This window comes from Wyeomyia smithii, chromosome 2, assembly GCF_029784165.1.
Source record: "Wyeomyia smithii strain HCP4-BCI-WySm-NY-G18 chromosome 2, ASM2978416v1, whole genome shotgun sequence".
In the NCBI taxonomy this organism is placed as follows: domain Eukaryota; kingdom Metazoa; phylum Arthropoda; class Insecta; order Diptera; family Culicidae; genus Wyeomyia; species Wyeomyia smithii.
In genome coordinates this window covers 111938129-111964776 of record NC_073695.1, presented here as the reverse complement: position 1 = coordinate 111964776, position 26648 = coordinate 111938129, and the positions used below count along the sequence as shown (strand labels likewise).

The following is a 26648-nucleotide window of genomic DNA, read 5'->3' as shown; positions in this document are numbered from 1 at the left end:
ATCTTGTAGGCCATAAGTTAAATGTTCCTCAAATTTATTTCAGGAATTCGGCGGAACACATTTAAAATAAGTCATATATTTTAATGTTATCGCAACAAGGTTTTGGAAACACGTTCCTTCATCATAGTTTTATAATAACAAACAAATTGGTGAAGTAGCAGCCTTAGAGCTCAGCTGAAATTTACCTAATAGTAGAGCAATTCCATATAAACTTTAAAATTTTAATATATTTTTAACTATCATTTTTGATTTGGCTGAAATTTTGCACAGATGTTCTTATGGGGTTAAGATACCGTTTTGTGCTATTAGTAATTTTTTTTGAATTACGACTAATTTGTGGAAAGGGTTTATGTAAAAAGGGTATTAGTGATTGAAAATGATTTTAGAGCCACAAAGGTTTGTACGCTCGGTAATGTTCCCTTTCCGAAAAAATATACATTATTTTTATTTAATAAAAGATAAGTCTGCTCAGGCAAAACTTCTAAATTTATATCTCCCGTTAGCAGAAATAACATATGAATTCAGTGCCTATTAATGATAAATCAAATTTAATGCCAAAACGGTTTGCTTCATCGGTATACTGTCTTTGGCTGAGTTAATAATAATTTTGTTCTTCTGAAAAAAAAAAAATCACCGGTTTCATGATAAATTTTCATTTTTTTATAATTCATTTCCCTGAGTTGAGTTAAATATCGTTGTTGTTTTGTCTTACGGTGTATATTTTACTGGGAGGACCAAATTACTGTCGACAACTTTGTCGAAGGCATTATACTAATCAACTAAAACGTTTTAGCTCCTTTGGCTTTGTATGTATCTTAAGTGTTTTGTAATAAATTACATTGCGCGATACAGGTTAGACAGGTCAAGGGACTGGAAAAAGGAAAGATTATAGCTTTCGAATTGTTTCTGTCAATTTTGGTGCCCCTAGCAGCGATATGAGTGTGTCCAAAGGCCGCAGAGTACTTGCTCGCCGGGTTCGTCGCTTCTAAGTTTGTTTACGGGAAATATCCATTCTCAGTAAAAAATAAAATTTTCTCCAAAAAACTTACCAGCAAATTAAACACCGTTAATTGTTGTTCAGTTTATTATAATTTATGTAAAAACAAATCCAATTCAAGTAAGTTTTAAATAAAATAAAATAAAGTATTTAAAAGAGCTCATTTGTTAGAAATCTATTTTTTTTAAAAACTGCAAAAGATTGCCAAAAATACTATGCCAGTCAAAAAAACCGTTTTGGCTGTTTTTTATCTCTAATACTGCACTTTATGGGTAATTAAAAATATTTTTATAGTCAAAACACTTTGTTTGATTGACATAGTGTTTTTGGTAAAAGTTGTAGATAATAATTTTTTCATTCCATAAAAAATATACCCCGTGAAAAAAAATTGAATTTTTTCTTTCGAAATTTCATAACTTTTTTTTTGATTCCTCCATGATCGGACATCCTTTATTGTTTAGGTAATCTTTTGTAGTTAAAAGGAATAGATTTTTTGAAAATTCGCTTTTTTGATAATAAATTTTTTTATCTTGTTTAAAAAAAAATCTACTAGAGTGTATATTTTTTCTGAAAAAAATATTATCTACAACTTTGCCGGAAACGTAACGCCGATCAAACAAACCGTTTTGGCACTGACAATGTTTGTAACCATCAATACCCTCCCAAGTTAATATTTTTAAAGAGCTTCTCAAAAATGAGTCGTGTTCCAAAAATTTTAACCATATTAAACCAAAAGGGCATCTTTTGCCCATAGAATCGTCTATGCAAAGTTCCTGGTGAATAAAAATTGACAATTTAAAAAAAATAAAACTGGGCCATTTTTTGTGGAACTGCTCAGTATATCCCGTATATCCACTCCTTTGGCTCATATAGTTTGAGTATATTTTGTGACCACCTTTGGCTTCAACAACTGCTTGGCATCATCGTGGCATCGACTCAATAAGCTTAGCAGTTGTTTTTGGGGTGATTTTGTGATTCAGTTGAGATTACCTGCCGCAATTGCTGGATACCTGTTAGTTTTAGCTCCTGGACATTAATTTTCGAATTTGCCAAGAGATGCTCGATCGAATTATTGTCAGGAGACTGTGCTGGCCACTCCATAACCTTGATACGCTTTTCCTTGAACCACTGCGAAACCAGCTTTGAGCTGTGTTTCGGATCTCCGTCTTGCTGGAACATATATCTGCGCCCCAACTTTAGCTTTTGTGAAGACACAGGGAGTTTTGATTTACAATGTTTAAAGAAACCTCCTTGGCGCCGGATGTAACCATAGATCCCCACACCATGACTCTACCTGCAGAAAATCCAAGTCATATTCAGTTGGTTGAAAAATCAATGTTGGTAAACAAACTCACCACCGCCATGCTTAATTGTAGGCCGCGAACACTCCTTTTTTAAACTTTCACCAGTTCGCCGCCATTTTTTTTGTGATACCATCTGATACAAATAGCAATATTTTCAATCTTTTTTTTTGGTATGTCTCGCGGATATGGTTATGTCTTCTTCAGCACTACTCTGCCCTTAAGATCTCTCCTCTGAAGGTCATTTCGTATAAATTGTGATGTCAGTTGAACGGAAAACCCGCTTTCAATCTGTTTAACAATTGTCGTAGCTAATAGTCACCGGCTCAGCACCGCCTTCTTCACGATAGCTTTGTCAATTCGGCCAGTCTTTGAACGACGCCGATCGCCTTTGCCAGTTTTGTGAAGTTCAATAAGCAATGCTTTTTCAAGCATTTTACAACAAATAACTTTAAATTTTTGAGTGAAATTTTGAGCACGAAAACTTGAGAGCACTAAATGACAGCTAGACACAATGTTTACATTTGAGAAAGTTGCAAAATATACACTAAAACTCTGTAAAACAAACCACATGTATCCGTTTAAGAGTGAATAAACTTTTTTTGCGTAATTTTTTTACCATTTTTCATGATTCATCACTTAAAATTTCAAGGACCGCAGTATTTTGAATGGCGATGTAATAAATAAACAAAAATTGCTAAGTCATGGAGGAACACTTATTAAATTAACCCTCTAGTGCCCAAGTTAATTTTCAGACGGACTTCGAAAAAATCTCTATGAATTTTTATAAACATTTTTAAGTATTGGTTGGAGCTTTTTAGAGGTTCAACTGAAGACCGTCTAAAGGCGGCACTGGACACTAAAGGGTTAACTGATTTTCACTAAAAAAAAAAACAAAAAAAAAAGTAAATTGGAACGGGCGTAGAGAGTGGAGTGTCCTTTTTGCATACTGCAATCTTTGATGACTTTACGCACTCCAAAACAGGCAAATAGGAACGGTTCAGTTATACAATAACCTCAGTACGGATATCGTACGCGATTTGACATTGACGCATTTATGCGATAACTGAACGAAATTTGCAATTGCATTTATCAGCCTTTTTCACGACTGCTACACATATTTGGAATACGCTAGTGAATATTTTTCCCAAATTGCAACTGTGGTCGAAATCCGCTATAGAGAAACACTAGTTTGATATTCACCACAACTCGACAATACAGTGCATAAACAACGGCATATTCAAAACTAATCCGATTTCAGTATTACAAAACATACACATCAATGGACAACGTAATTCTAATTTCGTAACAAAAAAAATCCGATTTCAAACAGAAAGGCTCAGCAGCAGTAACGTCCTAGAAAAAAAAGTTATAGCTTAAACTTCATGCCATGCTGCTAGTTGACGTCAGCACGAGCGGAATTTTCTCCCAGTCTCACATCGGCAGTATGAAAGACGCAAAAGTTGCACTCTTGGTATCTGTTTCCATCCGACACGAGAACAATTTAAAAATCTACCTTTCAAGCCGCAACACGTCTCGGTACGTGTTATATTATTGCCTCTTCGAGCTCTATTGTTCCGGCTCCGCTGGATGCCAATACGAAATGAGATTCATTTTTCATACATTCGCATTGCGAAACTGGGACAAATTGTGAGATCTTGAAATAAAGGCGGGGCTATTTGGAAAATAGCTCCAAAATAACCATTAGGAACAGTAAGCGAGCTTGTGATTGGTTGGTCGCTGCTTTTCTGATTAATTTTTTCACAGTACCAAAAGTTTAGCTCACCTATCCATTAGAACACAAGTGTTCAGGATCTGTTTAGTGAAAGTACATACCATTGTATGGCACATGGCTCTTGCGATTCTACACTATATATCGTCCAGTTCTCAGCTATGAGGCCAAAAAGTATTCGTCCAGACATATATTTTTTTTTTTTTCAAAAGCCAAGACTGGAGCTTGATATGTACTAGAAATGTAAACTAACGGTTATTTTGGGTAGCAGACTAGTTTGAATTTACTTTTTGAAACTTTACAAAAAACCATAATAATATAGGTAACAACGGTGACATTTCATATAACATATGCGAGCAATATCATTTCAAATGACCTGGAAATAACCGAAAATTCAATCGACCATTTTTGATTTCAATGAAACTTCGCACACGTATTTGGCTTAGCAAACTGAGCATTTTTCACAGATGGAGAGATTTTTTACACCCATGAGTTACATTCTAAAAGGGCGTATACCTTTTGGCATAGGTTTTATTCGAAGCATTGTAGCCCAGAAATCGTTGGTTGTATAGAAAAGCTGTCTGAGAATGAGTTGTAGGGAATAAAAAATGCATCATAAAAAAATATACACAGTACAGAAAAAAAATTTTTGAACAAAAAAAATTAAAAATAAACATTAAATTTCAATTTAGAAAAAAAAGAGTTGTATTTTTTTTTTGTTTTTTTTTTAAATAAACTTGACGTTAATACGCAATTTTTAAAAAAGGCCAGGATGGAGTAATGAAAAATAAAAATATGGTAGATTAATTTTTTTATAAAAATTCTAATTCAAACATTTTTCAAAATATTTGTATTCTGATGAATTAAAAGATGCAGAGAGTCATTTTGAATCAACAAGTTCTTGGTAGTTTACCTTCTGAAGGCATCGGTACTTGAACGCACTTATTTTCGGATCTTTTTCTATTGCTCGCACAATCAACCGTTCATCCTGCTCCCCAAGTAACACACAAAACATGTTAGAAAATAATTCTCAATGACAGTAGTCATATAAGAGTACTATAAGCGCATTCGAAAACTTGTGTTGTTATTTTCTTGCTCTGGAGATATTCTATATCATGAGTGTATTTCATAAATTAATAAATATAAACTACCTTTGCTTGTCTTTAAGTTGTGTTCATGATGTTATCAAAACAGTACAGAAATCAACTTAAAATAAAACATTTGCGAGAAGTTGTTCTTCATCAGTAATTCAACCACACTTCGAGAACAAGCTCGTTTTTCTGGTTTTGGAGATGTTTTTCAATAACATGATTTCAGCAAACAAAAACTGGCATAAATAGCACTTGTCTTCAAGATGTCTTCCAGATGTTTTCCCTATCATAACAACTGTGTAAAAATGTCCAGCCGAGGCAGCCGCGCCAGTTCAATATTACACGCACAATAATAATTTACGTACCTGTGAAGTGCTTTTCCTTCGGTTGGTCTTAGTATTCAGCAGCCAATAACTTGATCATATTGTTATTAAAATTATTTAAACGATTTTATTCAAAATATTTGAGTTGGATCGAAATGCGCCATGAAAATGTAAACAAAACGCCTGCAGTGCAACCAATGTCACGCTAATTTTTGTTAATGTATATCTAACAACGTTTTCTAATTTTGTTATATTTTATGTCTAGATAACGTTAAAACTATACGAAAACAATTTTAATACTCAAGTGACAGAAACAATTCATTTTGAAAGGTTGAACATTGTTTTTATCAGCAATTTATAATTAATTTAAAGTGCGGCTGACGAACACAATTTTAGATCTAGCTGCACTGCGCGTAACAATACATTTGCGCATGCGCTGGGTAAATGTTGTCATAGCAACACATTTGCGCATGCGCGCTGGTGTGGCGAATTCTGACCCACGAATGCGCGAGTTTTTTTATTCCACTAGGCCAGTGCAGATCAACCCAGGAAAAAAAAACGACATTGCGATTTACTAGGAAAGTAAGAAAGATAGTTGTTTACGAACTAAGCTCATGCGGTGTTGGGCTAAATTCAGACTCTTCGCAATTAAATGAATCTTTTTCCATTGATTTACAAACAGAAAACCGTATCCAATGAATGGCGCATGATTTTCTCAGAAGTAAAATGCAATGTTTCACCATAAAATTTTACGCGCACGTAGAACTTTGTATTAAAAGCGTCAAATAGTTGGTCTCATATTATTGTTTATTTTTGGTGAATATTCGATACGCCATAATCACTATTTTTTTCCTTTGTAGTTCCTAATATAAAGCAGCTTTGTTCTACAATATTTCTATATTGAAGTTTTATGCTTGCGTCAACGATGTTTTTATTAGTTAGTAATTACAACTTGAAAATAACTTGTTTTCCATGTTTTTTTACCGCATTGGTACTCGAGATGTATTTTGCAGCTTCAGTCTAGCAAGTTGGCTTGCTTTCATGAAGTTATATAATACTTCATATAGCACCAGTACTTGTTCTAGCAGCCTTCGATTTTTGCGCTTTTCTGGTGATGGAGATGTCATGGAAAAGGTAATGTCAACTGAAATCTATAACCGAAGGTTGTGTTGGAGGAGTTATCTTAACTGTTCTATAACAACGTGTGTTACTTGGGTCAGTTAACGATCGAGGACGACCGCTCTGTTGTTTGTTTTGTTGAATGGTTGATCTAGGCCTACCTACAAGCACAGACTAACAGACATAACACTTCGAACAAATTTTCAATAAATTCATCGTTCGGATGATTCCAGTACTTTACGTTAGTAACACTAGCACCATCTGCTGTCGTGTACGCGCTTCGTCATGTATTTCGACATCAGCGCCAGCGTTACTGCATGTGTCAAATGGGGAACCACAAAATATGTATGAGACTGCATGACAGCGCCCCAGACGGCGTTATCGCGTGATGATTGTTACTCGATTGGAAATTTGAAATGATCGTTTTTTGTGGCGATGGAGCTAGGTTCCAGTGTTACGTCTGTTAGTCTGTGCTACAAGTCTCGCTATCTCGGAAAATGACTTGCATTCATTATGTAGGCGTATAATCAGGTATTTCTTCAGAACTCGTCTCTTCAGAACTCGCCTCTTTACCTCAATTACAACAAGTTGTTTTGAAACAACAAAATATTATAATCTGTCAATACATCATTCGGCTAGATACTGCCAGAGGGCTTATTCGTCGGTAAGGAAAATTAACTCTTGTATGAACTCTTTATTTCTTAGGTATTTCTTAGGTAGACGAATACTTTTTGGGCACACGTAGGATGAAATATAATGAGTTGTCATTCTTGTTTCATTTATTGTTATGTTTTTTTTTTATAAGTTTCAAAGAGTAAATATAATATATTATATATTAGTCGATATATAATATTGACTAATTTGCTACCCGAAATTACCATTGGTTTCCTTTTTTAGTATTAAGCCAAGCTCCAGTCTCTAGTTTTTTCGGGATATCTTAATTTAGACGAATACTTTGTGGACCCACTGTAGAAGCGTGCTGGTGATTGGTTAAATGCTACGAAACTGAACCGAAATGATTAATATTCAATCCATTTTTTTTATTAATTTACTATTGAACAAATATGCTAATTATTAAACCACATTTTAGGGGCAACCTTAACCTTTCGATCAAGAAACTGGCGTTTAAAGTTCATTCAGTTTTAGTAACATAATATGCATTTTAAGAGGGCACAGCATACCACTCTACTAAAGTAAGACGTAGTCTCTTGTCGAAAATTTGTATGTGAGGAAACAATCTAATTGTAAGTGTATCTGATATCAACTTAAGTGGCGGAGGTTTATAAGGATTTTGAGTTAGTTAGAAATAAGTTCCCTGTTAAATATTTGTTTTGAGGGAAAAAACTAGTGGAATGAACTTGAGTTATTTTCTTTAGTTAACTTGATAAACCCAGTGAAAACGGAAAAAATATTTTAATATAACAGAACATTTTCAGTTCAATTGCATATAAAACAAAATTTTAATTTTTTGATTAAAATAAGATTTTGACGTGGGACAACGTCTTTCTTCACTATACTAAGGTACATTCTGGGAAAACTAGATTGAACATGTAACGTATTTGGTTGGCGGAATGGAAGATTTTAGATGCTAATAGCGCTCAAACAACTATTCCGATTTCAATAGTTAATATACCGTTGGAAAGCTCAAACATACAAGATTTGTATAACATGATAATTTCAGTTACCATTTTCTTTTTACTCCGTGAAAATTGCGGGAAAGTTTGAAGGTCGAATATCCACATACATTTTTCATACGATTGGTATATTTCCCTTACGCAGACTTCAAAAACATAGACGAAATGATTTCACGCATTCAGTCATTGGCTAGCAACGCCAGACAATTGGCATCGCATTCATCACCCGACGTAAACGACGAAAAAAGAAAGCAGAGATGCTTCCACGTGATTGGTTCTTCTCCCAATCACCCAAGTTCCCCACACTGAGTGACACTATAAAAGGACATTTCGTGTTGAGAGAAGCTCATTCCCTGGTCGACCGTCAAAGCGAACAGTTCGGCTTCCATTCGATCTGAGTTGGACCCCACCAGTGGTAATCTAATTCAGATATCGTTGTAGGAAAGAGCCTGAAACTGAACGTGATCGGCACTGAGGACCATTGGAAGCCGTTGGAAGGGACCATTGGAAGACTTGGAAGCCGTTTGGATGCTGCCGATAATAATTTGTATAGGTACAGCGTGTCGTATACCAAGTGTGTGTGTCTGAGTAGCGTTAGCGTGTATATGTGAGTAGCCTTAGCGTGTGTATGTGTGTGTGTAAGTAGTGTTAGCGTGTATATGTGTGTGTGAGTAGCGTTAGCGTGTGTATGTGTGTGTGTAAGTGGCGTGTGTATGTGAGTGGCGTGTGTATGTAAGTGGTGTGTGTGTGTATGTGTACGTGTGTAAGTAGCGTGTGTAAGTAGCGTGGGTGTGTCTGAGGAGCGTGTGCTTGTGAGTAGTGTGTGTATATAACGTGTGTGTGTATAACGTGTATGTGTGTGCGAAAATGCATTCATCCGAGGTAAATTTGTTCATGACAGAATACTTTTATAGGCAACAAGTTAATTATTTTTCCTATTAGTTTGTATGCTATGGTTTATGACAGGTGTATGTGTTTTTTTTGTGAAGTGTTCATGGATTGTTGTGTTTGGTATTTGTACGTTTGGTGTGTGTTATATACTATGGCTATGGCAGAATTAAATCCTTACACCCACAATAGTCCCACGTCAAGCCTACGTTTGTGCACTCAAGCACATACCCTTTAACTTTTTTCTCATACGGAGTTAAAAAATGTATTGTAAAATCAACTATCACACATTACTTTCATATTACAAATCCTATCAAAATTGCAGGAGATATAAGAATTTCATGAAAAACAACAGAATTTTCTATGAAAGTAATTTTCTATTCCATTTCTCGAATTTTATCTTCTTAGATTTTTCCCATGTTCAGTATTAACAAAGAACTCATTATAACTGTTGATGAAGGTACAATCTTCTTCAGTTACTGCAAACACTATCATTAGAAATGATAAATTAAATAACAAATGATAAATTATAATTAAATAATATTGATTTTATTCTGCATATTTTTTCCGATTGCTCTGAGAAATTTACTATGAAACAAATTCAACGTGCTTTTTTCAACGAATTTTCATATGTAATTATCTTCGTAGCTCTAGTTCTGAAGAATCAAAACATCTTGAGTAATTTTGAGTTTAACGGATATTCAAGGTCGAGGCATGTGCTCGATAAAATTTGAGTTTTCGTAATTACACGAGACTCAAATTATTTTATATTTTTAACAGTAGGTATTTATAGAGCACGAATAGCTAACCCATTCAGTACGTCTAATAGTTTTTTTTTCTGATTTATAATATATCATTCTTTTCATTTACAGTTCCTTCAGCACCTTTTGAACTAGTGCTGGACTTGCCACTTACTCACAACTGCAAACTGTTACACATTTCTCGCAGAAATGGGTCAGTAGAGCAACATATGTATGCATGCTAATTGTTAAATTAGTGATACATTATGTGAAGTGTACAAACTTCGTTTCAATTATTTACTGCTAGAATAAAGCCATGGAAAATTGCTTTCAGAACAATCAATCGTTTTTTTGCAATCGGCGATCAAGAAACGGATTTTTTCGATTGCCGCTCTCGTTTCGCTGCTAACGGCTTGAGAAACGTGCGTGAATTATGCTGTTTAATGTGGTGCAATTATTGTGTTGTTATGTGGGTGGGTTTTTGTTTTTATGGTTTTGAAATGATACATTTCTCATATTTCGCCTCTTAAACTAACAGTATTGATGTTTAAAGTCACGATATACTTTTTGTTTCATTTTTATGAATGCCAACCAAAGCTACAAAACCTCATTATGGTAATCCAAATTGGACTGCATTTTTATCCAGTTACAGCCGATGGCCGACAATGCTGACCTTTCAATGAATAACGGTATTAACCGCAAGGTCACTATTGTCGGTTTCTAAGCATCTCATCGGAAATTATATTCTTTACCATTGAACCTGGGAAATTTTCATTTTAACCTGCGTGCTTCTCGAATTAATGCTAATATTTGGTGGATTTGGTGGACAAGCTACTTTTTTCGGTACAGAAGCGTGATGGTACAAAACCAATAATTTGTACTAGCTTAAATCTTTAAGTTAAACCTTAGACAACACCGCTTGTCAATCGTTCGAATAAATTGAAGAAAAATCAATAAACCGTAATGGAAGTACGTGTTTGCTAATTAAACAATGAATCTGTAGAAAAGTGCTTCCAAACCGCTGGAAACATTGGTTTGATGGTTGATTTCAAAGGTTTTTTGCTTATGATGACAGATTTTCAATAAGAAAAGGAATCTTCGTCAAAGCGATTGTTAATCTGGGTATTATTGGAAGAATTGGAAAAATTGTAAAATTTGCTTCATAGCTAGTTTTTGTATTTGATGGATAACCACTGCATTATGCTTAAAGTATATATTGCGTGTAAGAGAACATGTTGGGATGAATTTTGACAGAGAATAGAATTTCTATATTTTTTTCAATCAAGGTCACACGCCTGGCACTTAATCGTATATTTTTCATTTTTTCTGGATTTATGAAAATTTCATGAATTTCAATTTATTTGGATATCAAGGTTATAATTAATAGCGTATGTTGGAAATTCTGACGTGGAAACACTTCAAAATCCTTTTCAATGCTTCATTCAGAAACCTTTGTCAAACAACAGTTCAAAAAGAAGAAAAAGAAAAAAAAGCTGGTCTAAAAATTTGTTAGTAAGTTAAAAGCTCATTCTTCTTGTAAAGTATTTTTATAATATATTGAAACTATTTTTAACGTCTGGCAGATTAGTTCTTTGCCAACAAGATTTAAATCGAATAGTGCGGTGCATATCGTCTGCTAGAAAATGCCATCGTAACGAATAATCGTTTGATTACCATTGAATACTAATTCCTCAATTTGCGCATCTTGCTGCAATGCAGCCGCCTAACGCTGACGGCTGATGCCCATCGGGGAGGGCAAGAAAGGTTTACTTGTTGCTGCTGGCCCACCTCACTGATCCCGTCTCGGGTGTGCTTCCGCTACCCCTTCAAGTTCGGATTTCGTTAGCAACTCTTTTAGCTATGTAGGCAAGGTATATCAGCCGACTTACCTTCAAGTGCAGCCGTCAATTCGTGCACACCGCTAGTCTATTATTGTGTGCACTATACGTATGGGCAGTCTGCCTGTGTGGAGTATATGGGAGATTTTACGGCTCACAGGTCTTGAAAATATTGCATAATCTTTCTCACTATAAGGTGTACCACGTGCGAAACATCGGCGTGTTGCTGGTGACGTGGGTTTAAAAATCATCTGTAGAGTTACCCTACATCTGCAGCATATTCCGTTCTAAAGTGAAAATATTCTCATGTGTTCAAATATGCAATTTTCATCGGATATTAGATCTAATCTAAGCGAAGTTCAAAGTTGCAGTTATTTTGAACAATTACGGAAGAATGAATGAAAGAGTCACCCTATCGCAATAATTGTGGATGGCTGTGCAAGCCACTCTGTAGCTCATCTTCAGTCAAAGGATTGTCATGGAAACAATTGTGAAGATACGCTGACCGTAGGTAGCAGTCTGCTGTTACAGGTGGTTAAGAGTAGCTTCTGATGCATTGCGCGATATTTATCAACATCAGCGTCGTTGGCCTACTGCCGGTTAGAGCATCTCATGACACGTCTTAATGTTCTGATTTTTTTTTCAATTCACCCTCATAGAACGGTAGCAGACTACCGTTTCATGGTTCAATAGTAAACTATGCACCGGAGATGCGCTGGCCACTAGCGATCTGCATTTGTTTGCATTTTAAGCTGCAATGTTGCGTTACAAAACTACAAACGCATTGTTGTTCCTCTGATCATAAGTAGGTATTTCCCCTACATCTTATGTTTTTCATCACGGTTTTGTGCACAGTTCCACACTCTCCATTGTTTGTAATTGGATCTTCAAGCTAGCAGCGGAAAATGACCATATTTAGTATCGAATAATGCCGGCTGCTGAAGGGTAGGGTAACGGGGGTATTTTGGCCCATATGCATATTTTGGCCCACCCGGTAACATTTTACGCATTTTATCTGATAAATTCAATGAATATTAGAAAACTATGCATGCAACATTTAATAACACACCTAAGAATCATACTACACTATAATTTTCGGCGAAAAACTGGCTCTAGATAGTGTTATTTTGGAATTAGTTCATACATATTCAAAGTCATGGCTGAGTCAACCCAAAGTCAAGAGGAAGTGATAATATACAAGTCAACGTCCGGGAGCTATTGTAACAAATATGTATGCTTCTGAAACAATTATTAACATCAATTAGTAACATCAATAATATGTCATAGAAACAGTTTGTATACTCTAACATGTTGGAAAAAGTTGAAAAAGTGGTTTAACCATTGGCCGAAATATGTTTGCCTCTTTCTGAAGCAAACATATTTTGGCCATGCCAAGTTTTGTCAACTCCCTTGATTCCCGTTCGGCCGTTGCACGTGAACAAAGAAACAGCTTGTGACAATTTACAGGTAATTACTTCCTCATTTATCACAATTAACGATATGAAATTAGGTGAGAATGCCTGTCAAACCGCTATAAGCCAAATCATTTCATTTTTAGATGCCTAAAATTCACAAAAAATCACGGCAGAAGAATGTTCTCCTCAAACCCACTATTTTTGCTCTAAAAATATCGATGATGATCTTAAATATAATTAGTCCAAACTATTTCCATAGATGTCTGTAGATATAAAGGTGGGCCGAAGTAAAAATTTGGTGGACCAAAATATGTTTTTAGTACTTCGTAGAAATTTTGATATTTCTAGAATAGTTTTCAATATATTGCATTGTTGAACGGTGTATATTAAAATAGACACTTAGGTTTTAACAATGGTATAATAGAGTAGGTATTTATGTTGAAAAATTGTGTTTGTTTTTAATGAACTGTGCGAACACTTCCCAAAGCTGGCCAAAATACCCCCGTTACCCTATCGCCTGAACCAGACGCTAATGAAGAATTGTTCGCTTGAAGTAATCTAGTTTAGCTGAAGTCTGCTGCCAGGGAGAAAGTGCAGAAGCCATGTCAGTGGCAGTTGAGCTTAATGCTGTCGTTTGTCGTTGCCGCACTTAATATGGTACCGAACACCCACACGCGACATTCTGCAGTAGTAATCGCTGCAGCTTGCCAGAGCATTACGTAATGCATTTCGCATATACACGTACCTTGCTTTGTTGAGATGAAAGACCCATTGAAGCACTAGAAATTCAACGATCAACTGGAATATTTAATCGGTAGTTGATTTTATGATTGTGCAGATCAGTTTACGGAATCGACTAACGATTTAGATGACAGTTTTGCTTAGAGTGTTTTAGCTTCGTGGAGGTAAGGATTGTACGTAAAATATTTGTGTAAGTTCGTCTGCGTTCAGGTTTTTGAATAGAGGATTTGGCAGATTTTCGATAGATTGGATATACCTAAATTTTGTTTTCAACTCTGCGTCACCCAAGAAAACATGTCAGTCCTTCTTCGATTTGGATAAAATTTAGCACGCCTTACGTACCTTACCAGTCAGCTCTCGGCCGAAGTATCCCTTGCTGTGCGAAGAAGTCGTCTCCTTTCAATTCTATTTTTTCGGTCTATTTTTTCGGTCTATTTTTTCGGTCTTTGGCTGCAGATCGCCAGCCTTGTCGTCTGCGGAGGCCCTGGAGGTCGTCTTCCACTTGATCGAGCCACATTGCTCGCTGCGCGCCTCGTCGCCTCATTCCAGTCGGGTTGTTATCAAGAACCATTTTCACCGGCTTGTCGTCCGACATCCTAGCATGTCGCCCAGCCCACCGTAGTCTCCCGATTTTCGGGATGAGTGGTTCTCCCAGCAGCTGATGCAACTCGTGGTTCATCCGCCTCCGCCATAATCCATCTTCCATCTGCACTACCAACAGGTACGCAAAATCTTCCGTTCGAAAACTCCAAGGGCGCGTTGGTCCTCCACGAGCATGGTCCAGGTTTCGTGGCCGTAGGGAACCACCGGTCTTATCAGTGTTTTGTAGATGGGTAACTTCGTGCGGCGGCGGATTTTATTCGACCGGAGCGTCCTCCGGAGTCCAAAGTTGGTACGATTTCTTGCCATGAGACGTCGACGAATTTCTCTGCTGGTGTCGTTGTCAGCAGTCACCAGCAAGCACAGGTACACAAATTCGTCTACCACCTCGATTTCATCACCGCTAATATAAATTTGTGGTGGGAGGTTCACACTTTCTTCTCTGGAACCTCTTCCTCTCATGTACTTAGTCTTCGATGCGTTTATGGCCAGTCCAATTCGTCCGGCTTCAGCCTTCAGTCTGATGTACGTCATCTTCCCAAAGGTTCGTGCTACAATGTCAATATCATCGGCGAAGCCAAAGGGCTGAACAGACCTTCTAAATAAACTTAGCACGCTCTTCTGATGTAAAAGAAGTATATAAGTATATGTAGAAGTACGTCTCAAAGTAAGTTGCACAATAGGGGTGTGAAATGGAAATCTATAAATCGAGAACGTCACGAAAGTTGTCCAATTTCAAATGTCTATAACTCAGTCAGTTTCCAACGGATTTTTTTCATTCTTGCAGCAATCGGTTGGGAATTCCGTGCTGCAATATGTAAGGGGCCATCCACATTCCATGTGGACAGTTTTTTAGCAATTTTGACTCCCGCCCCTTCTCGTGGACAACTGCCCATATAAATTCTAGAAGTTCCAACAAAAATGTGCTAATTTTAATATCTTTCAAATTAAAAATGGTTGAGCGGGGGCCTAGTGTGGTTGGTAACGTCTCCGCCTGGGTTCGAATCCCACCGCCGACATAGGTGTCGATGGTTGTGAGGTGGCGTGATCCACTCACAATCAACCCAACTGGTCTAGATTCAATCCTAGCCGACACCGGGAGATTTTCTGAGGCAAAAAATCTCTGGGATCACGCCTTCCATCGCATGAGGAAGTAAAGCCGTTGGCGCCGGTCCGTTAATAAACGGGTCGTGAGTTAGGGTCCTGGGTGTGGAGTCGCCTCCCTGGGCGTCGGTGATTGGCCACAACAGTGGCGGAACTAGACCGACGGAAAATAAGCGAGAATAAAAAAAAAATAAGAATGGTCGTTTTAGAATCGTTTCCTCATGTTGCTTAAAATTACACTATTGCTTTGACGGTTTTTTAATTATTTGTAAAGTATTCACCAGAATGCGAAATATGAATGAATACTGAAGACGTGATAGACTTCGAGAAAATTATACCTCATCCAGACCTGCAATCTCCAAGGTCTCATGGTGATGTAGCCTGGTGTTTTGTGTAGTTGAACAATTGAGGAGGTACGTTCGTCGTTTTGTTTATTCATGTTCAGTTCTGTTGTTCTGTTGTTCTGTAGTTCGCTATGAACTACAGTGCTGTTTTGGCAAAAAGTTCACGGTAAACAATTTTGAAAGCGAAAATCTTCCGGTTTCGACTGTATACAAATTCCTGCGATTTATACAAATTTCGACAATAGTCCACCAGGAAGGTTGTAAAAGCCCGAACTGAATAGTGGACAGAAGAAGACTTTTTCCTTTTCGTCTAAATCATGATTCAAGTGGCTTGGCTATCAATCAAGGTGTATACCAGAACGAATGTTTGAGCAAAATTATGATTCCAATGAATATACTTCCGTGTCATCTAGTCGAAATTTTTTCGGGATTTTAAGTTCCCTTGGTGCAAAAACAACTGGAGACCAACGAACCGCCAACAGTTGATTGGTAGAATTAAGAGATTCATTCGAAAAGTCGACGTGAAGGCCGTACAATGCCCTTGTTCCGGTATCACAAGAGCTTCTTTGGAAGGCCGGCAACGGGTCCATCTCAAATGTTATATTTTTTCTTTCGTTCATAATGAAAGTATCTTTTTTGACAGCCGTAGAAAAAAATCCAAGTTTTTAGTTATGTTAAATCGGACAAAGCAACCAAATGCTGACAGGCCTGCTATTTCCGTGTTCATTAGCCTTGTTATCTTTTTTCATCTGCCACATCACCCTCTACTGTTGCACCCTGTTCCTAACACACTTCGACTAAAGGGTGTTGCGGTCAGAAATTGGCCAAACAAATAAAAGAAAAAATATTGACTCAAGCTTTCTATCTCTTGACTACTTCCAACAAGTTTTGTACAGCCTTCTTGGTTAACCGCAGAACGTCAGTGAGCCATGAACTGCATCTCGTTGACGACTGTCTTCCGTGTCTTTTTGAGGTTCCGCTTGACAATAGTCCAGTATTTTTCTATAGGGTGGAGCACTGTGTCCTTTTGGCACCACCAGGACGTTGTTCACGGCATAGCACTTCTTACCCTTTATTCCGTAATGGCAAGATGCCAAATCCGGCCAAAACAGAACGGAACAACTGTGTTTTTCGAGGAAAGGCAACAGATATTTTTTCCAGCACTCCTGCACATAAATTTCCAGGTTGTCGGCACCTTTTGCGATGAAACTGTAGCTGTTCAAAACACAGGAACAGATGTCCTACCACGAGAGATATTTCTTTGCAAACTTCGACAGCTTAATGTGTTTGAAAATCTCTGCCAGCTTTCCTCTTACAGTTTCATATAATATTCCTGTCCGAAAGCTGTTTGAGGTTTTCCTAGGCATAAGTTTTATCACCCTGTATCACGCAAACAAACTTCGTCAGCATCTTCACGTACAGCTTTCGTTATCGTTGTCTGGCCGACTTGTTTTGCTTATCGTCACGATTTGGAGTCACCACTGGCTCGCTCGATTCACAGTTGTTGTTACTTGTGGCATCTCGTACGGAAAGGTTGTGAAAACCGCTTGAAACTGCTGGCCACTCTTTTCGTCGTTTTTACGGGCTTCGGATTTCGATTTTCGTCCGATCCTGTCTGCCTGGCAGTCGACAAACGATCTCCGAACATTTTTATTATGTTGGTGACGGTTGATTTGGCTTGGTGTGCGAGTAGTTCGGATTTTCGCGATGTGCGAGCAAAATTTTGATGCGTTGCTTGTCTTGCTCCGACGCCATTTTCACAACTGAAGAGTAATTTCAAAATCTAACATAAGGCATGATACTATACCCCTTTCCAACCGGGCCCATATAATTGCGTAGGTAGAAGGTGACTTAAACACCTCTTTCACTTTTTGATTCATGGATTTATTGTTTACAGCGCTAGTGTCAACATCGCAGCTGCTACGAAAAATAAAAAACCGGAGCAAGCAAGTATTTTATATACGAATTGCTTCGATTTAGGTTTTTTATCCGTCATTTTTACCTACACAATTTTGTGGGCTCGGCCGGAAAATGTTTAAAATGAGGGATGTTCAAGTTTTGTTGATACACGATAAAAATAATAGGGTAAATTGAAGTTGAAAAATAAACGAGAACAGAAAGTGTAACTTAGACTTAGAAAAACTGTTTCTTATCCAAATGGGACTCGAACCTGCAATATCCGATGTCAGGCATGATGTTTTCGCCAATTATATCACTAGGAACATAATTTCTCCTAAGACCAATACCGAACCACCCTTTACTATTGTGTCCCGTTCCTAGCACGCCACGATCAACCACACCTACTGCCTTGTGGAAATTATTTTAGTAACTCAGAGTGCGTGTCTCTTCACACGCCTCTAACTATACTAAGTCTTAATTACACCTTCTGTTCTCGTGCATTTTTCGTATCCTCGTAAAGCTACATACATTGCACACTGGGCCAGAAATGGAATCTAGCGGAACGACATTAATAGCGCTCTCAGGGTTTGACCAATCGGTTTCCGACCTTCTACAAAGTTTCTTGGTATAGTTAGGGATTCATTTTGCATATTTGAATTAATTCGGAATTTAGCCGCAAAGGTGGCGTTGCGAAGCTAACTTCTTTCTCTTACGCGCTAGAGCTTTGCGGTATTCGACAAAGTTGTAGATCTCTAAATTCCATGAAACTTTACAGAATATACAAAATTTCTAACTCTTCAAGTTTCAGAGATCTACGAGTTTTTATAAATTTTGTCTGAATTTCACGTTTTATTGTGGAAATTTTATGAGTTCACTCGAATTAGTTTCTTACAATTTTTTTCTCGATAGAAATTGAATAAGGGGCGTCGATAGATTACGTCGTTTTCTTCCGAGTACAGAAGTTTTTGAAGTACTTAACTGAAAATATTACACAAAATTTGAAAAAAATACATAATATGTGAAGTAGAAGGTGTCGAAGCGCCATCTCTGCGGCCAAATCGCGAACTAAACTGAGCGTCAAGTTGAAGTTCTTATTACACTGAGAAACTTTGCTGAAGACTGCACATAGGTTGGATAGAGTATCAAAGCACTGGACCGTATATTCCATGCAATAAATACATAGAAATTGTATTTTTATATGAAACCTATGGTTATATTCAAACTGAAATATCACAAAAACACCAAAAAACACTTCTTTCAAAATTTTAGAAAATGAAGATTTTTTGATGGACAATTTTTAGAAAGAATCATGGTTTGCTAATACTTGCTACCCGCTGAGATATCTACTTCACTAGATTATGTATTTTTTCCAAATTTTGTGTAATATTTTCAGCTAAGTACTTCAAAAACTTCTGAACTCGGAAGAAAACGACGTAATTATTCGATTTCTCTCGAGAAAAAATTTGTAAGAAATTAATCAGAGTGAACTCATAAAATTATCACAATAAAACGTGAAATTCAGACAAAATTTATAAAAACTCGTAGATCTCTGAAACTTGAAGAGTTAGGAATTTTGTATATTCTGTGAAGTTTCATGGAATTAAAAGATCTACAACTTTGTCGAATACCGCAAAGCTAATAATTTCGTTCCGCTAGATTCCATTCCTGGCCCAGTGTGCATTGCCTGATTAACTAACCTTGAGAAATGAGACAAAAATAAAATTAGTTCGTGAAGTAAAGGAACAAACACATTGAGAGCTTTGTTTGTAAATCAGAGAGAGAGAGAGAGAGAGAGAGAGAGAGAGGGGGTGAGAGAGAGACACAGTCTCCTCGCACGCAGAGAATAACAGTTACGTACTGTCACATCTATGGCCTCGTGATCGAGACTTTCAGTCGGTGTTCTATTGTTTTATTAATACGATAGCTCAAAATCGAGAAAAATTTTCATTCACTCTCCAAATACTGGTGTTGTTGACAGTTGATATGCTTTCTTCAGAAGAAAATTTATGTTTTTCAAAAAGCCTCAGAGAACGCCAATGAGTTGAGGGTCGGAATTCCGCCGTCAGTAGCGCTGCAACTTTTCAGTCTTGCATGGAACGCCGTCTGCAGCAAAGTTGTAGATAATATTGTCACAGGAAATTTTGCCGAAGACATTTTTCTACTAACTGCTCTTGTTTTGAAGACGTTTTATATTACACTACTCCGTGAAATTAGTTTTTTTTATTATTAAAAACGTAGCATTTAGAAGGCAATAATGTTCAGCATCTAAATATACAACTTTGTAGAAGACACAAAAAAGATAGTTACTACACAGAACGAGTTATCGTCAAAAATGCGAAAAAATATCAATTTTTTGTACACATCCACATCATAATTAAGCCTCATATTCATTGCCTGATATGTAGTTCAAAAGGTTTTATATTTCTAAATTTTTTGTCAATTACTCGCTCTGTGTAGAAGCTTTCTTTTTTGTGTCTTCTACAAGGTTGTGTGTATGGATACCGTTTTTACAGTTTTTATATAAAAAAAATCTAATTTTGAGGACTAGTCTAATATAAACGATCTCCAAAACAAGAAGAGCTAGAACAAAAGAAGCATCAGCAGAGTTTTTTGTGACAACATTATCTACACATTCGTTGGAGATGACATTTCTCTAAAGTGCAAGACTGAAAAGTTAGATTTTGCAGCTCCACTAGCGGTGGAGTTCCGATCTAAAATACATTGTCATTCTATGATGCTTGTTATATACTTAATTTCTTCTGAAGATAGTATGTCAATCAAACCAGTATTTGGAGAGTAAATAAAGAAGACATGATTTTGAGCTCATTTTTTGCAATAATTCGATCTGTGTAGCAGCTAGCTTTTTTGTGTCTTTTACAAAGTTGTGTGCTTCGATGACATACAAATATATGTTGAACATTGTTGCCATTTTGAATGCTACAGTTTTTTGGATATTAAAAAAATCTAATTTTAATGACAAGTCTGAGTGGAAACGGTATACCTATGTATCTTCAAAATAAGAGCAGTTAGAATAAAAATGTTTTCGGCAAAGTATTTTGAGACAACATTATCTTCAACTTTGCTGAAGTTTTCTGAACTAAAACTCATTGTCATTCTCTGAGGCTTTTGACCGTGGACTGAATATGTGACAAAGGCTTCGAGAAAAATTGAAAATTGTTTGTACAGTGAAATATTTTGGTGTTCCTGTATTTTTCACTTGAATAGTTAATGGTCTTCCCAGTTATTGGCCTGTCACACGCAAAGTTCATAGTCGTAAACATGAAATTACACACCAATACTTGATGGTAGTGATTGGTGGCAAATAATGCCGTTTGTTAGTACCAATGTGTTTTGCCATTATATACCATGTTCAACCTACATGAGACCTTTTCAACAGAGTGGTTGATGATATCTATTGAACTTTTCGACATTAGTCTTTTCTTCTGAATTACAAGTTACCGGCAGTTGCTTGCCAATTATTAGTGAACTTAGTGAAGACAAATATTCGCTAATAGTCTATTAAGTTCATTTCAACCGTTTCGTGTCGATGGATAAACGATACCCGTGCTGTAGTTATAAATGGCAATATCATAGCATATAAGTTTCCAAGGCACGTAATTGAGGAGAGTGCCAACGACTGGCAGCTTCTGGTGCTATTTACAGATAATTCAACTTATCTAAGGTCGAAGACCATACCGACAAACGTAGCATGATTATACTGCGCTCTAAAAGCATCGAGCTGCAGAAGCACCCAATGATTGCATCCTAAATAAGGTACTTAGCAAAATAAATCGTCAATCAACACTGTCTGCGGGCGGCTGTCTTCTGTGGATCAGCAAAAGGAATTACGCGGCTACTGTGAGTGTCAACAGCCCACAACGGTTAGTTTTATACCTACTACATATTTATGTTTTCAATACGGGCGGTAAAGTTGAAGCTATGATTCAAACAATTGCTTAAAGGATTTGCTCAAGTAAGTAAATTTTAGCGAGATTCTTTTGTACAAAAAATAGCCTGCCACAACTGGAGAATTTGCAATTGACACATTCTCTGCGAAGCTACACCAACAAACCAATTTTTGAAATGCATATTTCACAATGTAAATATTTTTCCTAGGTTCTATAGTGTTTGAACCTTCCAAGAAAGGAAATGTCAAATTTATAGTGTTTAAGAAACTGTAGAAAACTAATTGCAAAGTTCAAATAAAATTAACAAAAAACAAGCGTTTTTGGCTACATAATTTTTAAATGGCTACAAATGATCAGGAGTATGTATTTATAATACATTTTTTATATTATATGACTGTGAAATAAGTGCTTTATTCGATGCCTGAAGGGTTTTGAAGTGAAATTTCAAATATATTGATCTTAGGCCAATATGAAAACAGGGGTAGTTTAGCGTTGTAACGTCACGAAAAAAGTACAGTTTTTTACTTCATGGAAACTCCTCACATTTAATCAAAGTAATATTCCGTTTTCTCTTTATACTCAAAAATACCTTTAATTTGATACTAAAAGATCGCAGCTAGGTTGAATACAACTTGAGTTACAACCGGGTTTAATTTGCGCTGTAACGTCACGAAATTTTCTTTCTCCCCTTATATAATATTCGTCTATGTTTTAAAACATACTTGATGCGTCTAAATTAGTTCACGTTACATATGTCATATAACAAAGGATAAATTTTGTAAAATGGATTAATGTTTTTAATTATTAAACTGTGGGTCATCCATGAGTAACGTTACATTCTTAAAAATTCTAATATTATTCTATTATATTACATTACAATGCATTGCGTGAGGGGGGATTGAAAATTGTCAACTTCCGCGTTACGTAACATGCGAATGTTCCCTAAGAGAAAAACTGTTGACGCAAGGTAACCGTATTAATGAAATGAATACTTCGTCCGCATCGCTCAAGCCAATCTTCCGAATGTGATGGTTATTGCAATTACGAGACGTGACATCACCACATTTAACGATGAGAACATTTTTGAAGGACCAACACCATATCGTGGAATAAGCCAGCTATTTATTAGCTATTTATTTTTTAGTCTAAATGAAAAAATCTTCAGCGGCAAAAATGCACTCGAATTTTCTTGAATAAGTAGTGTGAGTTTTAAAAAATCAAGGAAATATTACGGGAGCGAAAAAAACTAAAAGCGGCATTTTTGTGTTATTATAATTTTTGAAAGGTTTCTTGTATTTATTGGAATTGAGGACACATTTGTAAACTTGTTTTTAATATAAATGCTGAATAAACTGCTAACGTACTCAGACATTGTGAAAAAACTACAATAAAAATAAATTTAATATGTTTCACACATAATGTGATATAAGACACTTTTGAGAACATTTAGGATACATATGTCACTCATGAAAAGAATTGATTAGATCATAACTCATATTCATTCACTGAAAATCTCCAAGTTTAAGTTTGGTTCTGCATGCCCAAACATTAAACGACAAAGTAAATTTGCTACGTAGTTTATGGATAACCCCACAAACCAAGGGCATAAAGTAGAAGTAGAAATATATAAAATCATATATTGAACTATTTCATATGAAAATGTCTAAGAAATATGTGATAAATAATGGATATCGACTGATTCATATTTTCGTGACGTTACAACGGAGTGAGAATACCCCTTGCTGAAAAATGAGCGTTGTAACGTCACGAAATATAAAAGCTTCTCAAATATAGATGTTACCAGTTATAGGCACTCTAAACATGGCAAAATGTTCGATTAATATTTGTTATCAAATTGTGGAAGAAGAAATTGTTATAAAATTTCAAACAGAGCAGAGTTTTTGACTTTTGTAAAGGAAGTCCCGACCGCTCAATTTCTCGCGCGTTGTAACGTCACGTTACATTTTTACTCTCCAAGGTAATATAAACAAAGTAAACATATATCTTATACATCATTCTTATAGGAAATTTTGTCTACTTTCCGAATCTGTAATAATATCAAAGGGTTTCATGAAAAAAATACAAGTTAGAATTAAAATGATGCCAACAGAATAGTCAAAACGTTGTAACGTCACGGTAGAATGTGTCAATTGTTCAATGTTTTTGTTTCAAAATATACCAGAAGTGTAGGTAGCAGAGTTGTGAAATTAATTTACAGCGACAAATAGTGTCAATCTATTTGTCACAGTAGTTTCTGGTGCTACATTTTGAGTCGGAACTGGACCTTCTGCTTATTTTACACAGACTTCGCAGCCAACTGTTAAGTGTACAGGACAATTGCGGAGCCAGCGCTACAATCCTACTGACACTAACAGTCTCTCCCAAGCCGAGACTCGAACCTACGACGACTGACTTGTTAGGCCAGCATCGTACCTCGAGATCAGCTGGGAGGGTATTTATTTAGTGTACTGCTAGAAGTTAAATAACACCCAAAAACTACGATGATAATGTTACATTACGTAAGGTGTCGATCGAAACGATCATTGAAAATCAGATATATATTCGTATCATGCCATGCCCTGTTCTGCACTCATTATGACCTGCTCAAAATATTTCACCTTTTTCAAATAGGTAATTACTGAATAGACTCATCATTCACAAAGATTTCCGGTCCCATATGGCTAATTGGTACTGGATTGAAAATTACGCTGCTTTCAAATAGTCCGCCTCGGGGTATTTTGTTCCTCGTGTATTGCCATGGAACGAAAGAGCAGAGTGCAAACGGAACTACGAGAACTACATTTAAGAACCGTTGCTGTTATTAATTTTACCAGATGCTCTGGTCAATTATTTTTATTGGCCGATCTTTGGTCGGCCTTTCGCAGCGTGGCTGAAGAAATTTCCATATACGCGAATGCTTCATCGATGAAATACATTGAATAAGAGCGAACACAAAGTGTCATTACCCAACCCGAACAAGGTATCGGATCATGATGTTGAAGTGAAGTTCATAACTTACAATAGAGATTACGCAAGAGGTTTAATTTTTTCGGGCATTGATTACAACACGTTGTTTTGAAATAAAAGTTTCTAACCAGAAATTATTTTTAGTTATATGTGACGTATCTGTTTCTAGATTGAATATTTCTAGTCCTAAAATTTAAAGATTTAAAACATTACTCTGGGAATTCAGTTTTTCTTCACCCACTAACCACAATATTGATACAATCCGCTCGGTATAATTTAATGGATTGTTCTGAAACCCATTTTATAGGTTGATATATTTAGGTGAAAAAAGTAAAAGTGTAATAGTTCACTAAGTAGCACACCGACCATTCAAAAACATGCTGCAATTATACCCCATTGTGTTACAGTTTATTCTATGGCAGTTAACCTACTGTGAAAAGCGTTTTCAACGGCATTTACATTTCTGCAGGTAAGGTGTGCGTCTACCTGGTGGCTAAACCTTTTGCTTTGCACGTGCACCTATTGCGCCAAGGCATTCGCGCGCGGCTCCTTCGAATGTGTGGCTCTGTCGTATGTCGTACGACCTATTTCCGGAGGCTATAAATTTGTGTACACATGGTGCAATCGAACGCGACCATAATCAATCTTGCAGACATTCATGGTTATCTGATGTCTACTATTGAATTTATAACATCTTGCCAAATAAAGTTGGAGCGACTCCAGTCGACAGTGAGTGTGCTAGTAAATTTTTCAAACTGCTCTGAATGATCCGTCAAGTCTACCTGCCACAAACTGAAACCTGATCCTAGAGCTTGCGAAATTATGGTCCAAATTTATGTGCACCGGATTAAATGCACCTGTACAGTGGAGCCCACGTATGTCGGCACATGCTGATTGCGGACTGCGACCGGGTTTCAAAACGAATTTCACCATTTTCTGAGAGTAAAATTAGTTAGCACAAACAAAACATGATTTACTATGTGATATTAATGGGGTAAAAACCAGTACTGAGAAATTTTAATTACGATATATGGCTTTACCTTTACATGGAGCTCAATATTTTTAGCAGTCGAGCGCAGATTATTCATAAAATAAGTGATATAATAATAAGACATTCGGAAATTTATTTAGGTTAGTTAAGTCAGTTTAACAGCATGGCTGGAGTACAATCATCAGAAATAATTTTTTTTTTGTCGTTTCAATTACAGATTGGCGACTACAGATTTGACCTGCACCGACATTAAAATCCGTTGGAGTTGCTTCTCAACATACAACGAGATGTCACTGCATTCGATGAGAAATCATCGAAGCATTCCAACTGATTTACTAATCCCTTTCGAGGTTAAGCCAGTCGGCATCGCACAAATCCGCCTACCCAACTAAGAATGTCAGGATGGATCAACAAGCAAGTTTCAACGCCTAATTCGGAAAATAATGCCGCCAAAAAAGCAACGGCTGAAAATGATTCCAAACCATCGGAAAGCTTGGCTGCTGAGAGTGGAATACTGACGGGCAAGTTCCCGCTGCGGAAGATCGGTGACTTGTTTAGGAACAAACTGCGCAGCTCGGGTAGCTACTCGATTAAATCGTTCAATCACAGTGTTGCCCAAGAGTGCAGGATATCGGAACGTGCCAGTTCCGATGTGGAGAAGGTTCCCAGTCCACCGAAAAAACCAGAGCGAACAACGGCTGTGGTCGCCCATGATGAGACTGCTGCAATTGTGAACGAAAAATCCGCCAGAAACGCGACGGCCGCGGCTCCTGCCAATGGCCCACCACCTGTGCGCCCACGAAAAATTACCACTCTCAATCGGACGTATCAGCGAAAGAGGAGGTGAGTCAACTAAATTTCACGTAGAGTAAATTCCGCTGTTGATAAGTTTACGCCAAGTTACTGAGGTTTCGGTGATGAGCACAGGTCGGACTCGATTATTATATAGTCTCCAATTTTTTTCACTATATGTAATCAAACAGAACCAGAAAGTTTTTTTTTTGTTTATTTTAAAA

At 36.8% G+C, this 26648-nt stretch overlaps 1 protein-coding gene across 4 annotated transcripts in view; it reads left to right on the top strand.

Annotated features, from left to right (window-relative positions):
* The window catches only part of LOC129722847 (uncharacterized), a 148082-nt gene that overhangs the window by 846 nt on the left and 120588 nt on the right, over positions 1-26648 (top strand). For 3 of the 4 annotated variants that reach the window (XM_055676640.1, XM_055676641.1, XM_055676642.1), the window contains exon 2: positions 25850-26475. In XM_055676640.1, the coding sequence (XP_055532615.1) occupies positions 26027-26475 (449 nt within the window). In that variant the 5' untranslated portion in view covers positions 25850-26026. Of the gene's footprint in view, positions 1-8651; positions 8751-25849; positions 26476-26648 lie in introns of those variants that run through there. The other variant, XM_055676643.1, reaches the window with a different exon arrangement.